Source organism: Falco cherrug, chromosome 8, assembly GCF_023634085.1.
Source record: "Falco cherrug isolate bFalChe1 chromosome 8, bFalChe1.pri, whole genome shotgun sequence".
Lineage (NCBI taxonomy): Eukaryota > Metazoa > Chordata > Aves > Falconiformes > Falconidae > Falco > Falco cherrug.
In genome coordinates, this window is record NC_073704.1 from 40,715,270 (window position 1) to 40,738,442 (window position 23,173).

At 42.0% G+C, this 23,173-nt stretch overlaps 2 protein-coding genes across 13 annotated transcripts in view; one reads left to right on the forward strand and one right to left on the reverse strand.

Moving 5' to 3' along the window:
* Positions 1-431: 431 nt before the first annotated feature.
* Positions 432-22,202, reverse strand: ORC4 (origin recognition complex subunit 4). Of its 4 annotated transcripts, none has more exons than XM_055718897.1 (14): positions 22,179-22,202; positions 19,946-20,014; positions 17,099-17,175; positions 15,263-15,353; positions 12,677-12,752; positions 12,199-12,284; positions 10,192-10,240; positions 9,518-9,669; positions 7,488-7,661; positions 7,071-7,157; positions 3,377-3,485; positions 1,998-2,093; positions 1,849-1,916; positions 432-737 (listed from the first exon to the last, which is right to left on the reverse strand). In XM_055718897.1, the coding sequence occupies exons 2-14, from the start codon at positions 20,012-20,014 to the stop codon at positions 549-551; spliced, it is 1,323 nt and encodes a 440-aa protein (XP_055574872.1). In that variant the 5' UTR covers positions 22,179-22,202; the 3' UTR covers positions 432-548. The 4 variants fall into 4 exon arrangements, with proteins under 4 accessions (XP_055574872.1, XP_055574871.1, XP_014141177.1 ...); XM_055718896.1 differs by lacking the exon at positions 22,179-22,202 and adding an exon at positions 21,481-21,608; XM_014285702.3 differs by lacking the exon at positions 22,179-22,202 and adding an exon at positions 20,945-21,124.
* Positions 22,118-23,173, forward strand: part of MBD5 (methyl-CpG binding domain protein 5) — a 147,694-nt gene continuing 146,638 nt past the window's right edge. For all 9 annotated transcript variants that reach the window (XM_055718888.1, XM_055718893.1, XM_055718887.1 and 6 more), the window contains exon 1: positions 22,118-22,240. The gene's annotated coding sequence lies outside the window, so the exon portion shown is untranslated. The remainder of the gene's footprint in view (positions 22,241-23,173) is intronic.

The window sequence follows — 23,173 nt, forward strand, 5'->3', positions numbered from 1 at the left end:
CTGCCAGGCAGCACAGTCACACCTCTAGTGCCGTGCTGTCACAGGGTGACCGGCAGAGGTGGGACATGCTTTGCACAAAACCAGCGCTTGCTGCTGAAGCCAGTTATGATTAAAGCTTTACTTAAGTAACTTTTCTACATCAAGTCAAATTTGAGAAGTACACCAAGGACGAGCTTTGAACTGCAATAGAGACGGGTCTGCGCTTCACACTTGGAGCAAGAGACCTGCAGCTGTTGGTGGCCACCTGCCCCCGTGCCAGCAGCTAAAGCAGCCTTGATGGGAGACCAGGAAACCCAGTGAGCTCCGATGCCTACAGAGTGGAAATTGCGCACAAGAGGAAACCTTAACGCTGGGCTGCACTTCAGTTAGCGAAATCTACGTCAGTGTAGTTCTTGAAAACCAAAATGCGCAGAGCAATCAGCAAAGCAAGCTTCTTCCAAAGATTTATTAACCTGAACACCCTGCTACGGGTAGACATTACATCTTCTAAAGTTAACTGTAAACTCCAAAAGTTTTGAAAGTAAGTAGTATTTCAAGTTCTAGAACATTCACAACCAGCTGAGTGAGGACACTGCCCACTGTTTCACATCTGTTGGGCAGTTTGGATACACTTGCAAGGCATCCATGATTTGGTTACTGTCCAAAAACAGTTTCACTAAGATGTACTCTCTCTGAGCACGTACAGATGTTCTTTCTATTGGTTTTACTAATTCCAGTCGTAGTAAGTGTTCAAATGCCTGAAAACAAAAGAAAGAAAAAAAATAATGAGGAAATGGAAGGTAACATCATTCAGGCTGTGCTGCTCATGATGCCCATGACGTGCGATCCCAGACAGGCATTCAGGGCCAGCTCTATTTTACCTCACATCCTTTTGCACAGACAGCCAAGTGCAGCAGCTGTGCGACCTGAAGCAGAATTCACTTTTCCTCCTAAAGAAAAGGTATTTGAACCTGGTGTACGTGTCACTGACCAGGAACAGCTCCAGTATTCGGGGAAACTAAGTGGAATAGTCTACTGCAAGTGTGCAGGCAGCACTGCAGAATTCCTAGTTTAATTGTAACCGAATAATGTCAGATGAAAAACAACCACTGCAAGCTTAAAAGCTGCAAGACTGGAAGCAAGCTTTGACCCGGCTGCTGGTCCCTGGGTTACATTCATGAGCAGAAGCTGCAGCACCTGCACGACCAGGTGCCCGACAGCTACGCTGCAGCAGGATCATGCCCCAGGACCCCATCCCCAAACAGAGCCTGGCAGTGACACTCGCTGAGCAACAGCCCAACAGCCCAGAAGCATCAGGTTTGTAACCAAAATCTTATTTTCAATTTGCACTCCAGACTGTAGTTGGGAGAGGCAAAACCAGACGTATTAGGCTACAAATTCATTCCACATACCGGTCGGATCTACTGGGACTGGATCGAGAAAAGCAATTTTTGATGCGGTAAGATTAAATTTTGGAGGCATCACTTCTAAACATCAGGAGTGAACGAGCAAGCTCTAAGATACCTACACACATACACAAATTCCTCCTCTGGAAGCTTTTCTGATACGTTCTTGCTGAACCCCAGTCCTGAATCAGTTAAGCTCACACTTGCTGGTCTTCACGCTGGTACTAAACTCTCAAGTGTAACTATTTACCAGAACAGCACAGCCTGGAGCTCCTCAACCCAGGAACAGTAGCAGGGCGTGGGAGGCCAGCAGCAGTGCCAGGGGCCAGGCACTACCCAAACACACCGCCCTGAAGCCCCTTGTCTCAGTTCTAGGGCTACATTTGACTACTCAAATCCGTGTGCTGAAAACAACCCAACATCTAAACCCTTACAATTAAAAGAAATGACGTTTCAGGCTTACCTTCATGACAACTGGCTTTTCGAAGTTGTACATACCATGTGCCTTCCTTTGTATGAACTTCTGGAATTCTGCATCAGTAATAGAAAAAAAAAAGTTAGTTAGGGAAAAGTAAATGATTTAGTATTTGTAAAGCCATGCATTTTTCTTACCGTTGTAAACCATCTGGAAGTTAAATGGCTCTCCTTCATAAATATCATTTAAGTGTTTCATAGCTATAATTAGGCAGACTTCCAGGACAGACAAACCTAGAGGGAAAGACAAGAGCTCTAAATATTTCTCTTAAGCATATCAGAAACACAAGCAGTTCCCATACTATTTTTATAACTCTATTTTTATATGCTGTAGACCTCACCTATTTGTGTTATGCATCGTCATAAAGTAAAAAAATTCCAGAATTTGAGAGGCTAGGTAAGAGAATACTTGTTTTTCAGACCATTGAAGCAAGAACGCTAAGAAACAGTCTGCTTCCATCAAAAAGACAGTTATTTAATAAAAGCCATCATTGCAGATTGTATGGCATGACAGAATTTTTAGCAGCACCAAGACGACCTCCCTGCTACTGCACAGCATGGCATCAAATGAGATTTTGAAGAGGTTATTTGCTATTCAAAGCTAAAGAAGTGACATAGCAGATTAGCTCCCCAGTACTAAGCAGACTTTGAGAATCACAGGGCTGAAGGTAAACCCAAGCCTGTAAAATCTGGGAGCCATAAAGAAGTAATGGGATAGGTTAACTTTTCCTGATCAGGGAAGCAATTCCCTCCGCAGCTATACTTAACCTTAGTCTCATCACCAGGAGATGTTTGTTTCTTCTGGCTGTTTGCACAGGTTCCAAAACGCTCATCGGAGAAAACTTGAGCGTAGTGCTCAGCACGCCCCACCTGCCTAGGCTCAGAAAGGGAGGGTGCCCAGCCCGCACGAGGGCGGCAGCAGCACACAGTGACACAGCAGAGGAGCTGCTATCGCGTTCACAGCAGCTCAGTTAAATGCAGGTGTCTGCGGGCTGCTGGAGTTCACTTAAGTTTTTGTACAAAACCAAACACAGACTGCTGCAACAGCTCCCATCCAAAGCACCTTAGGAATCCTTCAGCTCCCAGCACTGGCAGGATCAGGCCCGCGCCTTCCTTTCCTCCACCACAGCACAGAAACGCCGCCTAGACTGGCTCCTTCGCCCAGGCTGCCGCTGCTTTCTCTGGCTGGCACTGAAGCACTAGGCAGGCCGTCTGGTGCCGACAGCTGTGAGCCTGCGCCATAGCAGCGCACTGCCCAAGCTCCCTGCGTAGCAGGATTTACATCAGCTATTCTGTAACTCGGTTTCTGGCTTACTCGGCAATGTTATCTCCTCGTGTGTGTATGAACACAAATTAGGCAAGAGCAGACTCCACGGGCAGAGACAGTCCACGTGCAGCTCATACCAACGGGGGACACTGCCCTACACAGCAGCTCTTACACCAGGGGAATTGCAGGGAGGGACTCGACGCGTTCCTTACTCCTAACATACATCTGTGGAGGAAAAGTTGAGCTTTACCATGTATGATATTTGCTTTTGAGTCCATTCTATACTGCCTGCTTGCTTCGTGAAGATCTGATGCAGTGATAAGTGGGTGATGCACAGTAATGTTACTCACAGCAAGCATCTAAAAATAAAGCAGAAGACATTTTTCATTTAATTCCTAATTAGCAGACATACTTTCCACTTGGAGATGGAACTCAGAAGAACAGATTTCCCCTCAAGTCACCTGCTGGAAACATTAATGAATAAACCCTACACACAGAAGCAGGCTCACTGAAAACCTTGTAAATAGCTGGTAGCTAAAACTACATTTTGCCAGGAAGGTTTGCCAGGCTTAAAACTTTAAAGCTCCTCACTACAGGAGCTAAACACTCATTAACTTGTTTATATTAATTTCAATGGATTAGCATACTCCAGTGATTGCTGTAAGGATGACTTACAACTATTTTAAACGTACCTTTGTCCACAAAGCTACAGCACACTCATGTCACTGACAGTGCTAAGGAAGTGTCGGAAGGCACCCCCAGCTGACAAGACACTAGTTACCCCTGCAGAACGTTTGCTAAACTCACAGAGCTGCAATTTGAATCTTTAACAGTCTTCCATTACCTGTCACAGAAAGTGTGTTTTGAACAAATGCAAGTTCCTGAATATATAGTTAACTGACCTCTTCCGCCACTGCTCCTCCAAAGCTACTGCTTATCCACAAGCCTTTGCAGAGCAGCAGGCACACCGCAACGACCTTCACTAGCTCTTTAGGGCTTTAACTATCTGCATCGTAAATACTGTGTAGTTTAATATTTGTCAACAGAAAAAATGGCTTTTAGCAGCTACCTCCTCACTTTGCAGGTCTGCGTGATGAAAAACTGTTCATTTCATACATTTAGTTGAGGTATTTCACCAAGAACACCCAATGCTATCTACCACCAGTCTTTTCCAGCCACATTTCCGTCCTTATAGGTGTAACAGCCCCCAAAACCTGCACAATCATCCAGACTTCCAAAGGTATGGAATGGGGTTTTATACTATAAAGCTTAAAGGGAAATCAGACAGGGAAGAAGGGGAGGGTAAAGAAATGACAGCCCCAAGTCCTAACAGACCTGTCAAATGAAATGCAGGAAACACAGCAGAATCTCTTGTACGTCACTGCCCCCTCTGCTTCAGGGCTAGTGAAATTTGTAACAGGTAACTACACCAAACAGCCTGGAGCACTGAGTATCTTCTGGTTTATCAGGTTCACAGACAGACAAGCAGCAGACCACATGAAGTCACCCACAGGAGAGAAACCACAGGGAAACAGCATTTACCAAAAGCAAAACTATTTTACCAGCTGAGTTATGAGCTACCTATTTCTACTCGGGTAAAAAATTACTTTGCTAAAACTCAACTTGTTCAATTCTTCCAAGCTTTCCAAGGATCAAGGTTTTGCCTAATACCATGTAGGGTACCACAAGATGAAACAGGTAGTAGGTTTCCATGGAAAATTGTGTTCATCCAACAAGGCAAAGCAACAGGGAGCACTACATGTAATTTAAAATAGTTGGTCATTGCAAACAAGTCCTTGCTATCAAAAAGCAGGTAATTAGCAAGAGTAGCACCAATTACCACCACCACACTGCCCATCATGAAGCTTTTCTCACCAGCTCAAATGGCAGACACTTCCACATTTTCAAAACTAAAGAAAAATTCATCCTGCGGGGTGGTTAAGCCACACTTTAGCTAACACAAAAGACTTAGAGAAGCACTAGAATCTGCATTACATACTTTCATGAGCAAGATGACTTCAGGGTGAAACTGCCCCTTTGTAAAGGAAAAAAAAAATCAGAACATGCTGAAGAAAGCAATCGGGAACTTCAGCCTCAGTTCTGACACACCTTGGAGCTTATAGGGAGGCTATTCAGATAGCCATGGGCTCCTTCTCCGGCATTCACTCCAGCCAGCCAGAATTGGGTGCCCCTAAACTAGAAATATCTGCAATCTCATAACTCAAGCAAACAGAGAACTACCAAAAGAAAGAAAGAAAGAAAAAAAAAAAAAAGGACTGATCACGCTCTGTGTTTCAGAACTAGAGCAGGAAGTTTATGATCTAGTTTTTAGAGCGGCTATAAACCCAGTGCTCGGAAAAGCTGTCAGCAGCAGGGAGTCCAACAACAGCCCACCACAGAGCTGAAGGTTAAAATCTGAATACTGGCACAACACAAGATAAGCAGGTCCATTTAGTGGGCTTTTCGCACTGACAGAAGCACATAGATATTTTAAGATGTTTAAATAAGTGTTACTTCTGGAATGAATGTTATTGAATTCGTATTAACTAGTTTTTTTAACAGATTTAACAAAAAAAAAAAAAAAAGACACCCTCCAAGAAAGCCTGACCACGCATGAAGTTTCAGCTCATTTATCATGATAGCAGGAAGTTCACTGTCAGCATTACCACCTACTTAGGAACACCGAAGTCTTCCCTCAAAGTTAACAGGAAGACAGAAGTCTAATTTTTCTCCACACAGCGAGGAGGCCCTCCTCCTCTCCCCTAAGATAAACAAGAAAGGTTGAAGCTACAGAGTAAAATTCTGAAGGCCTCCCCGGGCCCTTGATGCCAGATAACGTGGTCACTCTGCAGAGATTAGTAGCTCAAGCTTCCAGCACCTCAAGATTTAAGAGATTACGATCACATTTCCTGGCCTAGCAATACGGTAACGGACGAATTCAGGGCAGCATCTGGGCTACCCGAATTGCTCCGTATTTGAAACCGGCTCTGGAAAACAAAGTGGCGCCCAACCATACAGCTCAAAGTGATTTTATCTGATACTCTGCAGAAGAAGAAATTGGAAGTGATAAAAAAAACCAAAAGCATTTCCTCTTTGTGAAGAACAAGACTGTAGATCTGTGGGAACGCTCTTACTGAAGAGGTATCCTGGAGCGACTGCTCCATAAATACGAGCAATCTGTGCTCAGGAGCATCATAGCAAGAGCAACGTTTTAGGAAGAAGGAGATGTGGAAAGAAGGATGACAACAACAAATATTTTAGCTCTTGCAGCACGATATGCTTTTAATACCTACCCAGAGAGTTATTCAAGAGTAGCTCAAGAAGCCCAAGAGGAACACAGACAAACCCTAAGGGTGTCAGGAGGAGGGCAACATGGGACCTAAGGTGATGCAAGAATACAGTAAAAGACCATAGTAAAAAAACAGCACCAACATCTACTGAGCTTTGAAGCAGACAGACATTGATGAAGAGATGCAGGTGTAGTACAGTAACGTGTTTAGTGAAAGAGGAAAAACAGAGGAACATTTGGCTGTAACAACAGACAAAGGTAGAAAAAGTAGGTTTCAGAACAAGGAGTTTTCAGGATTCACCAGCAACGAAAAAGAATCTCAGAAAAGTAAAAAAATATTGTGAAAGTATTTCACTTACAGTTTTGCTTTATAATGGAAAGACTTGGCAAAAGTTATTTTAAATACAAAAACCCCACCACAATTTTAATAAAACTGTACACCCTCACAATGTAACTACTGCAGAAATTAGAACTACTTAAATTCATAAATAAAGCATGGACTGATAAAGCGTGCAAGAAACCAGTACTGTCAAAAGCCTGCTAAATAAAAAGATGTTTCAAATAAAGCTCAGATAACTGGCTTGGAAAACACAAGTGGTGTTTACTGATTGTTGTAAATCAAGAAGATATTATATATACCTGTTCAAATACATACCAACAGCAAATGAAGGGAGCGCAGATCTTTAGTGTGGTGAAAAAGGTTCTGCAGCGTGTCCTGCACAGTTCTATCCCCCGAGAGGTGCTAAAAAAAAAATAATAAAAAATATTTTCATCATCTCAGCAAATCCATTTCACTCTCACCTGAAAAGCGACCAGTTAGCTAACTTCCAGAAAGAGCTCAGCTTACGCTTGACAATACCATTCTTTTCAACTTACCCTAACTTTCTGGACTGTCTTGTGACACTTCACCTCCAGTCTTCTGTAAGCAAAGATTCTCTATCACAATTTGATTTATCCCCTACCAAATTTAAATAGTGAAAGGAAATACTAATCTTAGGTAAAGCCTTTACACTTATGAACTGGTCTTACTTTAGAAGTTTTACTAAAACCAAGTATAAAGAGCTTTAAATACCTGAACATTTTGATTCCATTTTTGTGCAAAAGACTCATCAGGGAATTGAGCAGGAAGAGAAAGCTGTTCCTTGAATATCCTAATGTATTGTTTAAAATCAAAGGAATTCATCAAATATATCTGTCGGTGAGAGAACCTTGATTTTACTCTCTTCTCCAAGAGCTCCAGGATATCCTTGTTAAAAAAAAGTAAAAGTAATAATTAAAAAAAGCAAATTTATTTAGTGCATTCTTTGCTACATTAAAAACTACAAGAGAAAATAACAAAGTAAATTGTGTTTAAAAAAAGAATTATTAAATTCTCAGGCTTAAAATGTTCTAACAAGACCTTTGCTAATTATTATAATTGACATGCCTTGAAACGCCTAACAACTAGCCATTTACCCAAATCACGTGATGCACTACATCATACAGGATAATTAGTTGCTAGGATACCCAGCAAATTTTCTCCATAGATTATGTAAATATTTCGGTTACTTAAGTCTGCAATCAAGATGTTTCAGCCGATCCTGGCTCTAGACTAGTTGTCTATTCAGTAGATACGTAGGTTGGCAGCTGTCAGTTCACATGCCTTTTGTCAGACTGAAAGAATCGAGCTGAAAAAACCCCCACAACTTAAGAGCCAATATTTACCTTCTAAGATTGTTACACAGAACTAAGCAAGTCTGCCATCAAGTTGTTGGTTGAAGATAATGGAGTAAAAGCTTACTTTTCTCGGAACACATAGCAATAGACTGGCATCACAAACAAGCTGTGGGATTCATCCATTTAGAGAAACACAATACTATCCCCCTACCTCCTACCGGGACAGAATGATTATTCCTCCTATTTTCTAGGAGTTTGGGGGGGGGGGGGGCGGCTTTTTTGGTTTTAAGCATTTGTTGCGTGTTGGTTTTGGTGGTTTTACTTGCACTAAAAGAAGGCATGAAGAATACTGAAATTCCTCACCAAAAAGAGAGCCAACGGTGAAAAAAACGAAGACTGCTTTCGATTTACAAGTCACGTGCAACATGAACCAGCAATTTAAAAAAAAAAAAACCAACACAATTACCAGCCAACCAACTTGGAAGCAACAGCTACCACCACAGCCATGGTACAGCCTCTGAAGACTATACCTTAATTACATTCAAAAGCAGAATATGGGGTTCTAAAAAACAGGTGATGAGGATACCAGACTCAGGACAGTAATGGAGCAAAAGAAAAGACTGTATTTTACTAAATGAACTATTAACTATTCTATTAACTACCAGAAATTTGCTCAGCTAAATATCACCTAAACCAAACCAAATCAACCCCAGATCCAGGCTGCCATTAAAGATTTTAATACTACTTCTTGTCATAACCTGGCAATCTTCACAACTAATCCAGTTTATTGAGAAAAAGTGTAATTTTTATGAAGTATCAGGTTCCATAGCATTACTAAGTAATTATTTCACAGTATATGCATAATCTGTCCACAGTTCCCTATAATGTCATTGTAAAACTCACAGCAAGTGTAACACTGATCCTAAACCCATTCTGAACACACTAATACTACAGTAAAGGCACCCTACTGAAGCGTTTGCTTAAAAAACACATCGCTCACCTACAGAACACTGTAGGTTAATACAAGTCTGCTCTTGCCAACTGCTGACCGAGGAACTGAAATGCACAGCAGCCTCTCCAAGGAGAGAAGGACAGTATAATATACACCAGCCACATGGATAAATATGGCTTTTCTGCAGTCATACAGGACAACAACCTTGTGTTTCCTTAGAAATGCAAACCTGCTCTCCTCTAGCAGTAAAACTGAAAGCTTTGAAGGTTTTTTGTCATCCAAGTTTGCTCTCAGCACAAATACTTGCGGGATTTTTTTAATCTCCCCCCTATCCCCCCCCCAACTCTTCCTAATTCAAAAGTCAGAAAAATGGATAATTGAGAAAAGTGTCTTAGAAAATTAAGTTCCAAGAGAGGAGAAAACATTCCAACTAAGACAAAAAAAGTCTCTTTAAAACAGCTAAAAATGTTGCATGAGCAAGTGTAATTTCTTACCTGTCTACATGTCAGTCCAATAACTGTTAATGGAGTCTGTGCTGACTGGGATACATCAAAGAGGTTATAGAGCAGCGTCTGACCCTTGTGATGAACAAACAAGTCAAATTCATCCAGTATAAACAGGACTGGACAACTGCTAGTTCGGTCTCCTGAGACAGCAATTTTAGAAGTTAGCATGGTCATTTCATCAGACTTCCACCTGTACAGCTTTCACAAATTCTAGTTTAACAATTCACATGTTTTCTTTCAGCTTTTCACTAAGCCCTCCTTTCCCATATGTACTGCTACAACAGTAAAAAGAAAAATACACTGAACAATTGGTAAGGTTTTGTAGTATTCTGCCGAGCGTCATTTCTGGTTGCAAGGGAAGACAGACTTTATGGTGTTTTTTTTAAGGAAAAACTACTATTTTTAATAGCTTCCATCTGGATAAAAGAATCCATCCTTCATAGCTGACCAACACAGCAAGCCTTTACGGCATCAACTATGTTAGGTATATGTTTGTTCAGAATTACCTGTTTTTTTACATTATTTTGTAACCATGACACATTCTTGGACTAGATTTCTTCATACCACTTGTAGGAGTAGATGGAAAAACATGTATATGCTAACTTCTCTAGCCAAGTGACAAACGCACACACAGTTTCAGAACAGGGGCTACTAATGTTTACCTTTCCTTAAAGCTTCAAGAAGGAATGCAAGATTTTCAGCAAAACTGCCCTATACAGAGGGGAAAAAAAGAAAAAGTTTCACAATAGATTTTCAATGTCATTCTCACAATTGTGTAACTACATCAAGGTCAGACATGTAATGAAGTCCATCTCCTTCTAAAACCTTTTCAAAAGCAGCACAATTTGAAAATTCATAATGTTACTTTACATTGTATAATCCTAACCTCTTCAGGACAAGACGACTGATAGTCATCTCCACATTGATCCACAGTCCAAAAACCCCCAACTAATTGCCTCAGACCTGCATTTAGTGATCAGAAGAATGTCTACAATAAGGTAAATTTACAAGTAGCTTTATCCTTCCATAAATAGCTATTGCATACTCATTTTCCATCTACACACATGCAAAAAGTGCCACCTAACGTGTTCCACTGAGAATGATCACTTCGCAGGGATTTTTTTAATTTGCAACCTTATTAGATCAATGAAAGCATCAAACATTCTTGACAGAGAACACCGAGTTGCTATGACTATCCTACTTCAGTTACACACACATTTACACACTCTCAAGCATACAAGTTGCGAGAGGAGAAGTAACTAATTGAAGACCACAAGCCCTATGAGAAGGCAGAAAAGCCAATTTACTCCCTAAATGTAAGTTGCAGAAGCTAAGAAAGGAAAAGTTTCTACAGAGAGAAGTAAGGACAGTCCTGAAAATCACTGTATCCATGCCCCTGTGCAACCAAAGGGATTAGATGGCTCAGAGTTTATAGTAGTACTATATATTCCACAATAACTTACTGGGGAAAATTATAGGGGAGTTAAGCATATTTTAGTCCAGCTATGCCTCCAGCATTTTTGGTAGTGGAACTGTGGGCTTTGAAAGGTTGTTCTAGTACTCTGTTGAAGAGACAACTCATTCATATGGCTATGCTGAAGTTGAGTACTTGCAATTTCCTCTTATTACTGCAGCTGTATTTGGGAAAAATTTAGCTCACCACCAGAAAGGGCTTTCCATTCTCTGTCTCTAAAATAATTTGGACTAAGTAAGAAACCAAATCACAGCCTAAGAAGCAAGCATTTCCAGAAAATAATAAAGCCTAATAACTATAATCTATGCTTCATCTTGTATTCTACACTGCCTCTAGCCTAGTTCTCTGGTTTCTCATAACTGAAGTAGTAACATCTCATCTCTTCAGCTTTCCAAATGCAACTGATGAAAATAAACTTCACCTATTGCGATTTCACCTTCCTGCATCCCCTCTCATAATTCTGCTTTAGCCACCTGGATTGGTGTTACACCTGACTCATTACTATGTAAACTCTGCCAATCTCAAAGGCCCTACCTGGGAGCAAAGGAGGAGATGCTGCTCAGAAGGACCTTCTGCCATACCAGAACGTGGTCTCTCAACAACACTCATGGAGTAACAGGCAACAACCAGGATAGCTCAGATCGCTGGTCCACGTTATTTCATACTCAGATGAGTGAAATTTAATCTGAGGCACTTCAGTTATTCTCTTTATTACTGACTTCAGTACTAATGTAAATGAGTTTTTTTATCTTTGGGAAAAGGTAATAGAAGCAAATTTTTTAACAGAAATGCTATGCAAAATGAGAGCTCTAGGAAGCCTGGACAGATTTCCCTATGAACTAGAAGAGGTTGCAAATATACTGAAGATACTGCTTTTTGGCTGGTTAACTTGCTTACTCTTTGTCTTGAAATGTTAAAGCCGATGCTTCCAAAATACTCTACCCCTCTGCAAACACTTGAAGTGTTTGTAAACTAGGATCTTCACAAGTAAATGCTGCCACGGTTCACGACTGCCATCAATCATTAAATATTTTCAAAGAGAAAGCTTTGAAAAGACTGCGCCAGCCCATCACAACGTTGCTAATAAACTCTCAAAGTCCATTCAGTCTCAACAAGCTCCTTTCCATAAAGCTAGTTTTCTAGGCAAGGATTTGTGAGGGAGATAAGCAAAGAGTGTAATAAAGTTGATACTTACAAAAACTTTATCCCCAACCACATTTTCCAGGTGCAACTGTCTGGTGATCTCCTTCAGGGCCACTTTATCATTAGTCTGCAGAAGCCCTGAAAGAACATGATTTTTCATGAAGAACTGGCAGTTCTCCTTTGCTCCAGGAGGCCACGTCTACAGCCACTAGAAACTTATCAAGAAGCTTCTCCCCATTTCCAGCCTTACAAAGTTATGCCTTTTCAGAAAGTAAGACTAGTAATTTTCCATAAGTAATAAGTTACTTCAATCAATTCAGTCACAACTGATTTTTAACATTTCGAAAAGTCATTAAAAGCACAAAAGTTTTCTTTGTATAGAGAGATACAAAGAAAGGTGTTTTGGAGCTCACAGACAAACGCGTCCATAACTGATGCTAGATTACAATTACTGAAACTGAATTGTTTTGTTCAGTACATGCAATACAGAGCAACAGAACACAACATTTGAATAATGCTGTATTACTTGCCATTCAGATGAACTTCCAAGAGGTTCATTTGAACTTGTTTAATTCCCATGAGCTCTTTTAAGGCATGGTTTAATAACTAGGAAAAAAAAATTACGTTATTTCTTTATAAAAAGATGGATGTATTAACAGTAAAATGTACAAGTGGCTATTATCTGATAGGAAGCAGTATGTGCAGATTCATTAGGTAACAGCATTTGAGTATTTTCAAGACTAAAATGACAACTTTGCATTCACTACCATGACTGTAGCCATTATATTTGCTCATTCTGCTGAATTAGGAGAGAAAGAAATATAAGAACTACAGTATTTTAAGCACTCATTTTGGGGGTCTCAGGCTTTTGGCTTGATCGAAAAGTGCTTTCAGAGTCGGAGATGTGAGAGAATTTGTCTTGAGTTAGTATAGTATTCAGCTTTATTAGATGCTGTAGAACAAAAAAACCTTTACTTAATTTTTAAAGACACTATTACTTATTCTTTTCCTCTTTAAGTTAGGAAGTGTGAGACAAAATTAAACTGCACATAATTACATCAACTACTCTTATAAAACTTAGGGCTCCCAAATTTACAGTCCATCAAGAACTTGTTCTTGGTAAAAGTCTTAAGAAACTTGTATTAAAATACACCTAAGCAGATGAAGTGTTATTCACTTGCTACAACTTTGCTTTTGCTTCCTCAGCTGAGCATTTGCAGCTCCCATCCATGTGTATGTATACATACATATACACACACATACAATTTTCTTGTCTCCAGCAGTACTTTTGGAAAACTAACATCTTTTACTTGATACAAAGTAAGAAAATCAATCATTTTGCATACATTATTTACTTACTTATATTCTGGCAGGAAGGATGACAAATTCGCTATCCTTATTAAAAAGGTTTGGAAGAAAATTTAAGTAATAAAAATAAGGTTGAGTTTGGTGATTGGAGCGGGGGCACGTACTATTTCAGGGATCATTCTGTTGTGGGTTTTTTAAACTTTCACATTTGTTCCAATTTGCTCACAGCATAGAGCTCATCTATACTTTGCCATCGATATTGTATTTATAAGCAGATACAGTTAAGACTCCTACTATAGGTGCCAACATTTACTGTATGGATAGTTGGAACAAAAAAAGCTTATTCCCTTGGTTTCTCAGGTTTATGCCCAATAAGTAGATGCCACCCATTCTGGCTAGCCCCTTATCCAACAGTCTCAACTGTATCTTTAAAGTCTACATTGCAAATACAAGAAAATCTAAAAAAACTTTTTTTCTGCAGTATGAGAGTGCTTGTTGCTTACTTACAAATCTGTAAACCTAATGAAGGAAAAAATAAATTCCAGTTCAAGACTAGCATGAAGTAGACAGGTGGAGAAATCCTCATCTGCCATTGGTTTATCAACTCCTTCCCCACCACCACTCGCACAGGATTTTGGCAGTGACCCTTCTTCTGAAGTGTCACAGTTAACAAAAGAAGGTAACAAAACTGACTGGTTTTGAAGTGCAAAACAAGAAAGCTGTCAACAAATTGGCAGAATGATCAGTGTCAGCTGTATCACGGATGTGTTTCCCATCTATTAATTTATTTCTATTGAACTGCATTTAAAAGCTTGAAGGCCACTTGCTTTAGCATTTGGGAAGACTTGCGAATTTTCTTTTAATTTATCAATCTTGAATACATTTTGCATTAACAGCCAACCTATTTAACACTCTATATACTCACATAAACATAAAAGACTTAAGTGTTTGCATAATATTAAGGTATTATTATTGCATAATATAAGGTATTAACACTTAAGTTAGATGTCATTCCTTCACATGACTCAGCTAAAAAAGCTCCTTTAAAATAAAAAACCTACACTTCTAAGCTAGAACTACCACACAATAGTCTACCTCCTAGGAATTTAGGTAACAATATTCTCCAACATGTTTAAAACAGGATTAAGATAGCTTACATTCTCTACCTGTAAACAGCTATGTAGAAATCCACCCCTTAGCCTACTCCTTTTAAGTTTTGGATGCTTTTTCAGTCATTTTTACAGCAGAAGCCCAAAAGCAGTAGCAGGTTAACTTTTCAAGAGTAAGGAAAACATGGGTTTAACTGCAAAGATGAGCTCCTCTGTGGCAAGAGTAATTTCAGAACTCTAATAGGAGAAATGCCAAAAGAAACCAGAACCTACGATGTAGTCAGATCACTGAATGAAAAAAGCAACTTGTTCTGATAAAATTATTTCCATTTCACATGTTCTGGGTACCTGTAACATGTCATGAAACCTGGTGAAGACACACAAAAGAATTCCAAAACCATGCATAATTCTGCAAGTCATTGTGAGGATGGACAGGTACATGTTTTTGTCAGCCGCACGTGAAGCTATTCTATTTTAGAAAACCACTAGGAACTCAGCACTGGACAAATTTTAGAAGAGTGTTAGGAGATCAATTTCTCCATATTGTCATTCAACAGAATTAGCTCACAAGAAGTCCTAGAATGTTTTGAAATTATTTATAAAACAGGCAGAGATGATAATTAACCTCACTGAAGTCCTGGGAGCTAATCTACCTCACGCTTCATGTGACCCTGTATAAACTTTAATGCATGTATATACCACAGTCTTTCCTGATCCTCGGGGTCCAATAATGAGGGCAGAATTACTTTCTCCATGAATCACAGTTCGTTTCAGCAGTTCCAGCAGATGTCTGTGTTAACAACAGCAATAGGTTACAAGCTTTAAACCAGACAAAATTCACTGAAACTATGGAAAATGCAAAGAATCTTTAGAACATAAGAGAAAACTTGATACATTTCAACTTACTCTCAGAGCCAACACTCAAGGCATGCAAAATGTAATACAATAAAGTACAAAAGGCTGCGTGATCAGATCTTTGAAAATATTTTAAAATATTAAAACATGCAGAAATCGAGACTATCACTAATTCATAAAGTTCTGCAGTCCTCCACCATGAAAGGACAGACTTCAATAATTATTCCTTTCTTGAGGGGGTAAAAAAAAAAAAAAAAAAAAAAAAAAAAAGATTGCTTTCTGTGATACCACTATAGTTTAAAAAAAAGGGAAGTCTGGCAAATGCATTGAAGAAAAACCTTGATGACAGTAAAAATTAATAATCTAGTGAAATATATACAGTTTCACAATCTTCATAAAACTGATTATATGGTAAATTTAGGCATTCAAAGCTTACGAATGATAGCAGCAATACTGCACATCAAGTTCATATTCTATTCCCACCCAGAAGAATGAACGAACAACTCTAAATTATCTTCAGATAGAGTTATCACCTCTTACCACATTTAAAGTACTTACAAAAGCTACTGACACTTCCAATTCTCAAATGCTTACAAATGTATATATTTAAATAAGCTTTTTTTTTTACTTAGAATATTGGACATTATGCAGTTGGTTCTAAAGGACTAATAAGAGTCACCATGGAACAGCTTTAGCAAATGTACATGCTTTTGTTCACTACCTGAGAGCTAACTATAGCCAAGAGCCCTGATACATCTTGGGAAAGAAAGAGTCAGGAAGCAAATTGTGTTTTCTCACCAGTATAATTCACCAACAGGGGCATATCAGGTAGAAGACAGTTTGTAAACTGTTTTTTTCAGAATTCTAATAGAAAAAGGGGAGGCTTCTTTTGTAGAATACTAATATGACAGAAAATTTCTCACAACAACAAACATGCCTATGTGAGCTCTGCACGTACATTTCGCTACACTTTTTTAATAACAGAAATATTGTTTTCCTTCTAGTAATGAAAAGGAAACTAATGCTCACATCAGGCAATTCAACTTGCAAAAAGTTACCCTTGGAAAAATTGACTGTTTAGAACAAGTTTTTTAGACACAATTGTTATTTTAGAATTTGACCTGCACCTGTAAAAGGATTAGTATGAGGATAGCATTATCATCACAATAGGTCCCTTCTTCATAACTTCAACCTCAGCATCTGGATCACCCCAAGGAAGCAGTTTTATTTTGAATATGGGTCTCTACTTCCAAGAAACATGATGCTGGCAACCAAGGTTCAAGATCTACTTTTAACACAGCTTACTAAAACAGAAGAAAACCTGAAGCAAAAACCTAAGATTCACAACAAGAGAATTTAACTTTTTGCTTGGTCAGGTCATTTAACATAGCATTAGAATATGCCCTAAAAGTTATCTTTCAGGCTCAAAAATAAAGTGTTTCAGGAATTACAGATTTGAAACAAGGACAAGACATCCAAAACTCAGAGCCTGACAGACAGCAAGCAGCAGTTGTATAAAAAGTCTTAAAATCAGAGGCAATTTTTGGAAGTGTTGTGCAAGTTATTTAAACCTGTATAACTTAGAAAAACAGAGGTAGCAGAAAATTCTGACTTCACCTGATAGATTTTCTACCGCGGTTTAAAGTAGAAATTACTTTGTATTTGAGTCTGCTCACTTACCTGTACTGGTGTTCAACTCCAAACAGTTTCCCAGTACTGTAATTGTGACAGAATCTTTCACGCAGAATTTTTTGCACCTATGGATATAACACAAGACAGAAAGAATGCTTGGTGTTCCAAACACCAGAATGTACCAATTATGTAATTATGGCAATAAGCTAACAGTAAAATATGCATGTTTCTGTGTTCTGTAGCATATATATTTTAATTGTTATCAGTGATAAAGAGGTCTTGAAAGTAAGGATAAAGTTGCAGTAGGGTGAATGTTTACCAGACAATTTTGTAGCAGAAAAGAGAAAATTCAATTAAGTTATAGTAGTGTGTGTCTTTAGTCCTAAACCTGCTGTGTAATACAGGTAAGAAAACATTTACCAGCTGACTTAAACAGGACATAACCCACATAGTTATTCCCCAAAACCCCCAGTGAATACACTTTTTGCACCACTCACAACATTACAGCCTACCTACAACAGTCAAACATTAGAAAGTATAAAATTTACAGTTTCCTCCAAGACTCAGTTAAGATACCCTGGTCCTAAAAGTTTGGAAGGGGGACAGGAAGTAGTATGAAACAGAAGCTTGTTTACAAAGGATGGAATGAAGTCTGTCCAGCTTAATTTTTAGATCAAGTTCTGAACTCCTGCACATTGCACAGTGAATACAGTTATTTTTAACTATTAATTTGGATTTATTGCTTGGGATATATTTAGATATACACCTGCACTAACTGCTGTTAAGAACTGTCACTTAAAATTCTATCTTCAATTCCCCAACACCAACCTTCAGCATCGTAGCAGGTTTCTTCCCACTACTTGACTAGCAGCACGCAAACTGGACAATCTCTATTTTTACTAATTGGCAGAACTCTCTATATTACTAGTGCTCCTGATGGGCCATTTAAGCTATCCTAAAATAACCTCCATATTCCACCCTTTTATAATGCTAAATTTCCAATTTAAGTGCTCATGGTCAAAGAATTTCAGTGTGTCATGGTTTAACCCCAGCCAGCAACTAAGTACCACACAGCTGCTCACTCACATACCCCATACCCTGGTGGGATGGGGAGGAGAACAGAAAAAAACCGGTAAAACCTGTGCTTTGAGATAAGGACAGTTTAATAATTGAAATAAAGTAAAATACAATATTGATACCGGTAGTTAGAATGGAAAAGGAGGTAACAAAAAGACAAACAAATAAAACTCGAAGAGAAAAAAAAGACAACAAACCACAGGATGCACAATACAATTGCTTGCCACCTGCTGACCGATGTCTAGCCAGTCTCTGAACAGCAATTCCCCACTCCCCTCTGCCAACTCCCCCCAACTTTATATACTGTGATACATTATGGTCTATGGTATGGAATATCGCCTTGGCCAGTTCGGGTCAGCTGTCCTGGGTGTGACCCCTCCAAATTTCTTGTGCCCCTCCAGCCCTCTCCCTGGCAGGGCCTGAGAAACTGCAAAGTCCTTGACAGAGTATAAACATTCTTAGTAACAACTACAAACATCAGTGTGCTTTCAACATTACTCTCACACCAAACCCAAAACACAGCTCTATGCCAGCTATTAAGAAGAAAATTAACTCTGCAGTTTAATCTGTGTCCTGATTTCAGCTGAGACAAACTATAAATGAAATTATTTCACTTTAAAATCACATTTAAGCACCTTGTCTTTCAGTCTAAGTGAATGTCCATTTGACCTGAAAACTAGCTATATTATTATCATGCGCATCTATACGTCCTTTTCCATTCTCTTAACCAGAGTTACCTCATCTTCCCCTCCATGTGTTTTTTTCTCTAGATTCTTCAGCTGCACCCCTTAACTGAGGTGTTTTTTCATTTCTGCTGAATCCAAAGAAAATCATGAAAGAGTGCAGTGTTTTATCCCAGGGAAACCTATACCAAGGCAATACTGCATGGCAAATGTTTTGCCTTTCTCTCAGTTAGCAGTTACTCGCTGATGCCCGTTTTAGCCAACCAGTCACTGTCCTGGGGTACATTACCAACACGCTTACAGTATCTTGAAGATACATCTTCTTCTAACACTTGTCTAATTTATAATGGAATTATCACCATCAGCTCTTGGCGGTTTTGGTTTAAAAATAAACACATGTGGATGCATCTTTGTGAACTACTCCTCACCAACAGAAATCTATTTCACTAATAATTCCGCTTTATGAAAAGAATTCTTTTTTAATATGAGCTGTACTTGCCTAGCTGATTTTTCAGTTACTTTTTCTTCTACTAAAGTCTTGCTGATTTAATTTCCAGATTTATTCTGGTTTAATGAATAATCTACCTGAACAATCAGCATTGTCCACTTACAAGTGAAAAGGTTGTCTTCCAATATTAAAATATAAGAAATCGCTGAACCAGAGATAATTCACTACAAGATGCACCACAGTTTTGAAGTGGCCACTGTGAGAAAACAGACAAATAAAGATTTAAAAAAAAAAAAGAAACTGATTTGGCAGCTGCTGTCCTGTCTAACCTAGGCCATTAAAAAGAAGTTGCCTAGATTCCAATTCACCCTACAAACTGGAAGATAAGGAATTTGAATAGTAAAAATAGTTTTATGCAAATCTGTTGCCACAAATGGCTCTAAAAGCACAAGACAACCTTTAATCATTTTCACTAAGACTCCAAAAAGTAGATCATTACTGTAACGCTTGAAGAAAGCAAACATCAGGTAAGAAGCTGAAATACAGAACATAAATACCAAAACCATTTACGAACCTAGAAACTACATGTATCTGTATATGCCTTTTTAACTGGTCTAGTAAAAAAACTACAAAACATGGATGTCAGTTTAATAACTCAAAAAGTCTGTTAATGGAGATGTTACTAACCTGTGAAATGCATTCTCTGTTTGCTTCACTGTTCTCCTTAAACCTACGTTTACTCATTGCAGTTTTCATCTTAAATAAAAAGAGAATACAAAGATTATAACAAGTAACATTGCTTTCCAAATAACACTAGTCAGAAACTGTACTCAGATGTTAGTGAACTAAATTTAGCATAGCAAACAAGATAGCTACTCATGTGTAAGAACTTGTAAAGAAAATTATTTCTTAACTGATAGCTGTACTAGTTCACCTCACCCAAAACATTAAAAGCATTTTTGATTTCTTGTTAGATTAAATCCATGTTTACATAAAACTTCTGAACAGCATTTGCTTTTCGATGTTTTTCCATGTAATGCAAACAGTACCTAATGCAACTGATACAACAGACTTCCAAGTTTTTCTAGCAAGTTAACAGCAACAATGACATTTGTAACTCATGCCCAGTTCCACTAAGACAGCACAGCCACACAAAGGCCGACCTCGCACAGAACCAGGAATTGTACAACGCGTGCACTTACCAGTTGAGATAAGTTATTGTGAAGAACAAAATTGCTACTCCAAGAAAGCTGAACTATCTAGTGACATTTGTACGTGCCTGCCTCTGCCCAGCCACCAAGTGTAGTTTATCCCTTTTAACTGCGTTTAAGATAGTTTGAAACAATGTATTCATGTTTCAGCAGCTGGAACAAGCTACCAGAATGCTCAAAATCACTACAATTAACTTTTTATAAGAAGAACGAGCTATCCATGTTTATACTGGTGCAGCTTGTAACAGTAACTACAGTGCCTCTCCCAATAAGCAGCATCAGTAAAAAACAATTCTCCTTCTTTGTGCTAACATAAAGCTTCCAAGACTTGCTCTGCAACAATTTATGCTTATTTTAGCACAGCTTTTTTCCCTTTTCTCCCAGTTTTTCTCCTTCCGTTGTAAAGCCAGTGTCATTCAGTTCCCGGAACGGTAGCTTAGTATGCAAAGGACGAGACCGACTGCTAAAAACATACATAAACAACGTGGTCGCTACGGAAGCGGATACAAAGGAGTACAAGGCACGAAACCACGAAGCTGGAGCAGCTGAACCGAAGCGGTTAATTAATGCAAGCGGAATACAACAGCAGCCAGGCGGCCGGAGGAGGAGCACGCCCCTTCCTCTCGTTTATCCGCGGCTGCGAAGCTCAGCCCGAAGCGCCGCCGGCAGCCGCCACTCCGAGCCGTCCCCCCGCGCTTCCCGGGCCGCGCCGAGGGCCCTGAGCGCCGCCAGGGGCAGGCACTGAGGCGCCGCTCCCCCCGCCCCGCCACACCGGAGAGACGCGCGGCAGCGGCGATGCGGCCTCCAGGCATCTCCCGGTGCGGGGGACGGCCCTGAGCCGGCGGCCTACGGCAGCGCGCCGGTAGCCCGCCCGCCGGCCGAGCCCCCCGGACCCGCGAAGCTGGGGGGAAGGGAGACGGCGCATATCCCGGTCCCCTGTCACCGGGGGCGCCCGGCGGAGGCGGCGGGCTGACGAGCGGCCGCCCGGCCCAGCGCCCGCCACTCCCTCACCTCAGGCGGCGGCCGCGGCAACGGCCACCCTCGCGCCGCCCCCACCCAGCTGCCGCGCTCCCGGCAGCCCCCGCGCCGCCCCCTCACGTGACGGCGGCCTTCCCCCTCCCTCCCTTCTTCCTCCTCCTCCTCCTCGCCCAGCCGCCCCCTCACTTCCGCCCCGGCCTTACCCCGCCACTTCCTTCCGCCCCGCAGCCGGATCTCCTTCCGGGTGCGCGCGGCGCGCGCGGCCCTGTGGGAAGGCACGTCCCTCCCTCTGCCCCCCCCCGCGGCCTCCCGAGCTCCCCCGGGGCGCATGCGCAGTGGCTGCCTCCCCTCTTCCTCCCCGGCAGCGCCGGAGCCCCAGCAGCCGGAGCAGCAGCAGCAGCTGATGATGAGGAGCGCGGGGGGGGGCGGGGGGGCCCGTTATTTATACCGTTAAAGGGACAGGGCGCTAATTCCGCTCGGCATCGGCGCGGGGGCGGGGGGCCGGTGCCAGGCGCCCCGAGTTTCTCCCCCCCACCCCCCAGCCCCGCCGGAGGAGCCCGGGGAGTTTCTTGCCCCCTTCCCCCCTCCCCCCCCTCCGCCACCCCTCCGCGGCCGTCGGCGGAGGGAGAGCGAACCCGAGAGGCGGCCACGGCGGGAGGCACCTCGGTGGGGGAGCGGCAGGCAGTTGGGCAGCCCCCACCCCCCGCGCTCCCCTCCTCCCCCTTTATTACCCTTTGTGTGCGTCTCCGCCTGCGCCGCTCCGGGGCCGGCCGGGCGCCGGGGGGCCGCTGAGGTGAGTGCGGGGCGGCGGCGGGGCGGGGGGAGCGGCGGCGGCGGGGCCGCCCGCTTGTTTACCTCAGGGAGGGAGCGGGAGGGGGGGCCCGGCGCTCGGCCGCGCTGGGCCGCGGGCGGCGGGGAGGGGGCGCCGGGCGCCCGCCTGTCACTTTCTGCCCCCTCTCGGTGCCGGGGGCTCCCCCCGCTCGGTCCTGCCGGAGCTTTGTTGTCGCCGGGGCGCGGGTGATGCTCCGGCCCCGGCCGCGCTCCCCTCCCCGCCGCCCCGGGGGTTGCCGCTTCAGCGCCCCGCCGCCGCGGGCCGGGGAGGGGGGATGCCGGCGGGGGCGGCTCGTCGCGGGAGGCGCGGGGTGCTGAGCAAAGTTCGGGGTGGGTGCGGAGCCCCGGCTCGTCCCGAAAGTGGTGTTTTCCTCGCCGCAGCGGGGATTTTGGTGGCTGGAATAACGGCAGGGTGTTGGGGTGCCCTCGGGGTCCGCTCCCCCCCGGTTGGGCTGTCTGAAGAACGGCGGTTCCAGGCCGTTATATGACTTAGCGACCACCCCCCCACCCCACCCCTCCTCCCGCGGTCCTTAAGGCCCTGGTGGTACAAAGACCTGCTCACCAGCCTAACTTCCAGGGCTAGTCCAAGAACTGGACTCTTGGCGAATGTCAGATATTTGCAGGATTGGAATCGGTGTTGCACGGTGGATAGCACTCCGTGGCCATCGTTGGTGGCTGGCTATATTTGGTCAATGGTTTGCTCAAATACATATGTCGTGATCTGTTTTTCCATGGCCTTCTGGTCGCAAGGCCAAATGTCTCCATCCACACCGAACGATGTTGGTGGTTTGTTAGGTCAGGTACCGCTGGTAGGCTGGTCTGACCGGGTGGGTTTTTTTCTACTGATTAAAAGGAAAGTTACGTGTCAAAATGTCCGAAATAGATTAAAATGTAA